Source organism: Myotis davidii, unplaced genomic scaffold (assembly GCF_000327345.1).
Source record: "Myotis davidii unplaced genomic scaffold, ASM32734v1 scaffold38, whole genome shotgun sequence".
Classification (NCBI taxonomy): domain Eukaryota; kingdom Metazoa; phylum Chordata; class Mammalia; order Chiroptera; family Vespertilionidae; genus Myotis; species Myotis davidii.
The window spans coordinates 4,690,464-4,696,914 of NW_006291383.1; the positions used below are offsets into that span (position 1 = coordinate 4,690,464).

General features: G+C 44.1%; 1 protein-coding gene across 3 annotated transcripts in view; it reads left to right on the top strand.

Annotated features, from left to right (window-relative positions):
* GHRH (growth hormone releasing hormone) overlaps positions 1-3,627 on the top strand; it is an 8,249-nt gene extending 4,622 nt beyond the window's left edge. For all 3 annotated transcript variants that reach the window (XM_006764502.2, XM_006764503.2, XM_006764504.2), the window contains 2 exons: positions 995-1,114; positions 3,452-3,627. In XM_006764502.2, coding sequence (XP_006764565.1) covers positions 995-1,114; positions 3,452-3,467 — 136 coding nt within the window. In that variant the 3' untranslated portion in view covers positions 3,468-3,627. The remainder of the gene's footprint in view (positions 1-994; positions 1,115-3,451) is intronic.
* The last annotated feature ends 2,824 nt before the right edge of the window (positions 3,628-6,451 follow it).

The following is a 6,451-nucleotide window of genomic DNA, read 5'->3' on the forward strand; positions in this document are numbered from 1 at the left end:
AGAAGAGTGACAGATCTGGGATCCAAGCAGCCAAACTCCACAGCCCGTCCATTTTTCAGTTTTAATTTTGAAAAAATTTCAAACTTACAGTGAAGTTGCATCAATGATACAAAGGACTTCCACATACACTTCCCCATATTCAATAATTTCTAACATTTTTATCATATTTGCTTACTCTATAGCTATAGCTAGATATAGACCTATACATACAAACACCTGTGCACATTTATTTATTATTATTATTATTATTATTATTGTTATTGCAGAACTACTTGAGAGTAAATTGCAGTCATCATAACCCTTTACCCTTAAATACTACTGTGGGTGTCTCCCAATAGCTAATGAAAGGATATTCTCTTATATAATCACAGTAAATTATCACTAAGGGTACGTATTAAAATGTCAGCAGTTATCCCAAAATGTCCTTTATAACAGGTATTTCTTTTCCTGATTTAGGATCATGGGTTGTATTTAGTTGTCATGTCTCTTTAGTTTTTTTCATCAGGAACAGTTCCTGTCTTTTAGTCCTGACGAATTTGTTTAATAAAGTCCAGTTGTTTATAGAATGTCTCTCATATTGGACTTGCCTGATGCTTCCTCACGATTAGTAGAGTCAGAGTAAGCAACAGAAGTGTCCTTCTCAGTGCATTGTCTCAGGAGACACATGAGGTCGATTTGTCCCATTATTGGTGATAACTTTGATCACTTGGTGAACATGGTGTCTGCTGGGAGAAAAGTTAATATTTTCCCTTTTGTAATTAATAAGTAATCTGTGGGGAGATATTTTGCAAATGTCTATTCTGGAGCCTCTACTCTTCACTACATATATACTGCCTTCCTAAATGTTGCTGAATCTAATTCAGTTGGATTAGATACCAGATGTCAGAAAAGGGACACACCCTGCTCTGCTCACTTTGCCCCGGCCCTTCCCAGGCCTCTCCACATCCTACCCAAGGAGCAACCTCAGCTGTTTCTCTTTTTTCTAATGGAATAGAGAGAGAAACGAGGAGCAAGGAGCAAAGGTGTGGCTTGGGCGTCAGGTGGACGGCATGTGGGAAGACCAAAAGCAGATGGCCTTGGAAAGCATCCTGGCAGCCCTGTCGCAGAAGCTCAGGTGGGAATACATGCATGTGTACGTGTATGCATGGGTGCGTGCATGGGTGTGCATGCACATGTGTGTGTGTGCATATCTAGGGAGCTCTGAGGCTTCCTTCCCCAAGGAGCAGCAGGAAGAGATAAGCACCTCCTCTTCTCCAAAAGCATGGGTCTCTGCCACGCCCTCTTGACACACATCAGGAACTGGAGGAAGGGGAGAAAATGTGCGATAGCGACTGGATCTTATCCACTGCCGTGTCTCCATGTGTAGCAAGAGGCTGGGCTCAGCGTCTATGTCCAAAAACATAACTTACTCAATCGTTCTGGGATAGGACCCAGGAACCTGAATTTTAACAAGTGTCCAGGGCAGGTCTGTTGGGTGTGATCTGAGAGGTGTGCTCTGGGTTCCTTGCCAAGCTCACAAAACTCTAACGTCAAAGGAAGACAGCCCTTCCCAACACCCTCAGGTAGACTAGTGTGTGCAGCACTCAAGCAAGGGAGAGAGGGGAATGACACCCCATCTCACTGACCCTCACATTCCCACTGGGAGTCAGGGAAGATGAGGAATGAGCTTTCCCATTTTACAGAGGAGGAAAACTGAGGCAAAGAAGGGGCAGCAGCTGGCTCCAAGTCAGGGACTGGCAGGCCCAACCGAGACCTGCTGCTTCTCTTTAGTTTCTTCACAAGAAGCCCACTTAGCAGACAGTTTCCCAAGAATGACACGACTGTAGGGAGAAACTCTGCTATATTTTTTAGGCTGATTTTCAACTGTGAGCACAAATGTGTCCCAGCATGACTTTGCCAGGCACTTCTGGACCTAGTAAGCAAATCCAGTTTCTCCATGTGCCCTCTTACCTTCCTTCCAATCTAATTAGACACCAAGAGCTCAGAGATCTCACCAACCTCAGTCCTGTGGAGATACAAGCAGCAGCAGGCTGATGGGCAGCTGCAGGAGGGGTGAGAACCAGGATGGGAGGCAGGATGCACATCTGAGCCCCAGGTCTGGTTCTGCAGCCAACTCACTGTACACAGCAAGCCGACTGCCTTGCTTCTTCCTCCGTGAAAGGAGGGGGTTAGCACTGACCACCTCTAAGGTCCCTAATGCCTCTAAGAATAATGCCTACCTTGTGCCTCTCATGCTGGGATTAGGTCATCATTCACCTGCTTTATAGCTCCCACAAGGCCCAGTAGGGTGGAGTGGCCCCAAGGAGGGCTGAGTCCTACGAATGCAGGCTTTGTTCCTGCAGGTTAAAAGCCAGAGGCTTCACAGAGCTCAAATTCACAGAGCAGCAGGAGGGGGCCTGGAGGCTGCTGTGGCCATTGTTCCACCTCCAGCTCAATGGCTGCAAATACCAGGGTATCACTGGTGGGCCTGGGAAAACATAAAATAAGAGTAAGTTCTTCCACCTTGATAGTGCAGAGTCAAATGATTTGGCAGAAGGCACACTTTTGCACCCACCACCCTTCATATCCACCTAACAGCCCTGTAAGGCACTGAGGTCAGATTTGTCTGTCCTCCTGGCTTTTATGTGCCAGTCTCTGAGCTGAGGGAATAGCAGCGAAAAGGACAGCAGTGATCCCTGCTCTCATGGAATTCACAATGCAGTGAGACAGACAAAACTTAAAGTACTTGTACAGTGGATTATTTAATTTGTGATAAATGGTATGAGACATAAGGGGTATGGTGAATGTGTGTGCCGCAAGGGATACCTAAGCTAACCCTGCGGTGACTTCAAGGGAAGTGATCTGCCTGGGATCTCAGTGGAAGAAGATTAGCAGAACTGGGGCTAACAATGAGGTTCTTTTTAAAATTTATTTCATGGCATTTGTTTTTGTCTGTCTGACATATTTTACTTAGTATAATACCTTATAGGACCATCTATGTTGCAAATGGCCAGATTTTATTCTTTTTTATGGTTGAGTAATATTCCATTGTATACATGTACCACCTCTTATTTATCCAACGGCCTACTGATGGGCACTTGGGCTGCTTCCATATCTTGGCTTTTGTAAATAATGATGCAATGAACATAGGGGTCTGTATATCTTTTTGAATTCATGTTTTGGATTTCTTCAGGTAAAGACCCAGAAGGGGTATTGCTGAGTCATGGGGTAGCTCTATTTTTAATTTTTTGAGGACCCTCCATACTATTTTACATAGTGACTGCACCAATTTACTATCCTACCAACAGTGCACAAGGGTTCTCTTCTCAAGAATGAGGTCCTTTTGGGACCCAGGCAGTCTTAACACTGGAACATCCATCCCCCTGGTTTCTGCATCCATCCCTCTGTCCATGCCCTAACCTGCCCTTTCTTCAGTCCCCATGATTGAGCTTGTTCTTTCTTTCTGCAACAGGAATTCCCAAGGATGAAGATTCTGCCTGTGTTTTATGCTGCCTGGAGCCAAAACACAACTGCATCCAGTTCAACCTATTTAGTTTTTGACCTACTTTTTCTTTTATAAATACAATAAAATTCCCCCATCCTGGTCTGCAGTTCAATCTTCTTTAATCTTCCACCTAATTTGTATGTGTTTTACATAGTTATGTTTCCCAAAGTGGTATTACATGGTATAATAAAAAAAATAGCTAACATTTACCAGACTGGGCAGTACCACCTGGGCAGCTTCATACCTAGAATCTCATATGCTCCTCACAGAGCCCAAAGGGAGGCATTGGCACCCTTCCCATTTCACAGACAAGGAACCCAGGTACAGAAAGATTAACTGAATTGCTACGGTCACAGCCAACAAGGAGAGAGCTGGGGTTTAAACCAAGGCAGTACAGCCCAGAACCAGCCTCTTGACCATATTCTTCTACTCTGGGCCAAACTCATCCTTCATTCATTTGATGACTTGTTTGTCTATAAGCAGTATCATATATTTGTTCAACATATATTTATAGAGTACCTACTATGTGCCAGGCATTGTTTTAGGCACTGGGAATATAGTTACAAACAAACAGACAAAGCCCCTGACCTCAAAGAGTTTATATTCAAATTAGGGAAAAAATAACAAAAACAAGTAAATATAGAATATGTCCAATAGTGGCAATTACAAAGGATAAATATTTAAGGGGGTGGGAATGCCAGAGGGCATTATTTTATCTATAATGTACACATGTGCTGTGTAGTGGTCAGGGGAGGCCTCATTGATAAGGTAAACACTTGAGTAAAGGCCTGAAGGAAGCAGGGTGTTGGCCTTGTGAATATCTGGGTCAAGAACATTCCATACAGAGTGAAAATCCAACACAAAGGCCCTGAGGCAAGAGCAGGGAAGGAGGAAGAATAAGGAGGTTAGAGTGGCTAGAACAGAAAGAAGGTGTCCGAGGAAGGCAAGGAGGCCCAGATGGAGCAGGAGGCCAGCTCATGAGGACCCTGCGAGGCCATGGTAAGGACTTGGATCTCACCCTGGGTGAGACTGGAGTCATCACAGAGTTTAAGCAGAAGAATGACATGATCGGACCTGCATTTAAAGTCACTCTGAGATGAGGTGACTAAAAAATTCTGAGTACATTTTTTAAAATATGTTTTTATTGATTTTAGAGAGGGAGAAAGGGACAGGAAGAGAGAAACATTGATCCACTGCCTCATGCACAGCCCGTACTGGGGATCAAGTTGGAAACCTGGGAATGTGCCCTGACCAGGAATCAACCAATCACCTCTGGATGCACGGGATTATGCTCTACCAACTGAGCCACACAGGCCAGGGCTCTGAATACATTTTTAGGGTAGAACTCATTTGTTGATGGATAGAGTATGGGGATTGGAGATGAGTCAAGAATGACTCCAAAGTTTTTGACTTGAGCAACTGAAAGGATGGAGTTGCCATTTAGGAGCTTAGTGGATGGGAGAGGAATTCGGAGATGGGTTAGACATGTGGAAGTCTAAGTGAGGATGTTGAGTAGGCACCTGGATATCCTGAGTCTGGAGACTGGAGTTAGGAGAGAGGTCTGGGCAGTCAGTTTGGTTTGGGAGCTGTCACATTTAGATGGTTTTTAAAAATCAGGAAAGTGATTTAGATCATCAAGGAAAAAGTACGGAAAGAATAGAGAAGAGGTCCAAGAATTGAACCTGGGGCATCCCCACATTTAAAGTTTGGAAAAAAGATGAAGAACTAGCAAAGAAGACTGAGAAGGAGCAGGCAGTGAACTACTGGGAAAACTACAAGAGAGAAATTTCAGAAGTCAACTGAAAAAAAGTGTTTCAAGAGGAAGAGAGTGATCTGCTGTACAAAGTGCTGCTGAAGGGTCAGGTCAGTTAAGAACTGACCATGGAAGTGACCATGGAAGACACTGATGACCTTGGCAAGAACAAACTGGGTGGAATGGTGGAGGCAAAAGTCTGACATGAGGGGGTTCAAGAGCAAATGGTAGGGGAGGAATCAGAGCTGGCGAGTACAGACCTAGTTGTCCCATATGGCAGCTCCTAGTCACAGGTGGCTACTGAACACTTGAAATGTGGCTAGTATGAACTGAGACACGCATTAAGTGTAAAATAGACACTGGGTTCCAAAGACAACATGAAAAACATAGCTCAAATTTTGTTTTATATTGATTACATGTTAAAATAATATTTTGGATATATTAGGTTAAATAACATTTTAAATTTTTCATCTGTTCCTTTTTTAGTTTTTTATTGTTGTTACTAGAAAATTTTAAAAATCACCCACATGCTTTGCATTACATTTCTATTGGACAGCACCAGTAGAGATAATTCTTTTATTTTTGCCATAAAAGGAAGATGAGAACTGAAGTCACTGACCAGAGGTACTTATGTCAGTGATTGATTTGCTGGTGGAAATGGTGTCTTTCACAGAGTCTCAAGAAAAGCGTGGGAGGATGAGGTCTGGTGGTAAGATTTATTTGGGTGGAAATAGAAGGCTACCCCAGGTTCCCAGTGTCCCATCTCCATCCATCCCATCATGGAAAAAGTCCAACCCTGTCTTTATCAGGCCCAGAAATAGAACGTGTCCAGACATTTTGCGCCATTGGTTTGGTCCATGTTAAAGCTTAGTCCATTCCAGTCTTTGTCTGTCCCCATCCAGCTAGCATAGTCTGTTTCCTGCTGCACTTTGGCTGGTGCTGCTGTACCCAGGCTCACACTGTCTGTCATGGGCCTCAGGTGGCTGCTAGGGTCACATGGCTGCTATGGAGAGAAAACGCAAAAGCCAACTGGGCAAGCACATGTTACCAGGTAAGAGAGCACTTTGTTAAACTTGGGTTATATTATCTCCGGCTTGGGGAGGGCCAGGTGGGCTTTCAAACTAACCAATCAACTTCCCAATCATTTGGGGGCTTCACTGGGTTCTCTCCCTAACCAATACATTTCCTAAATCTTCCCTGGGGGGGGGGGGGGG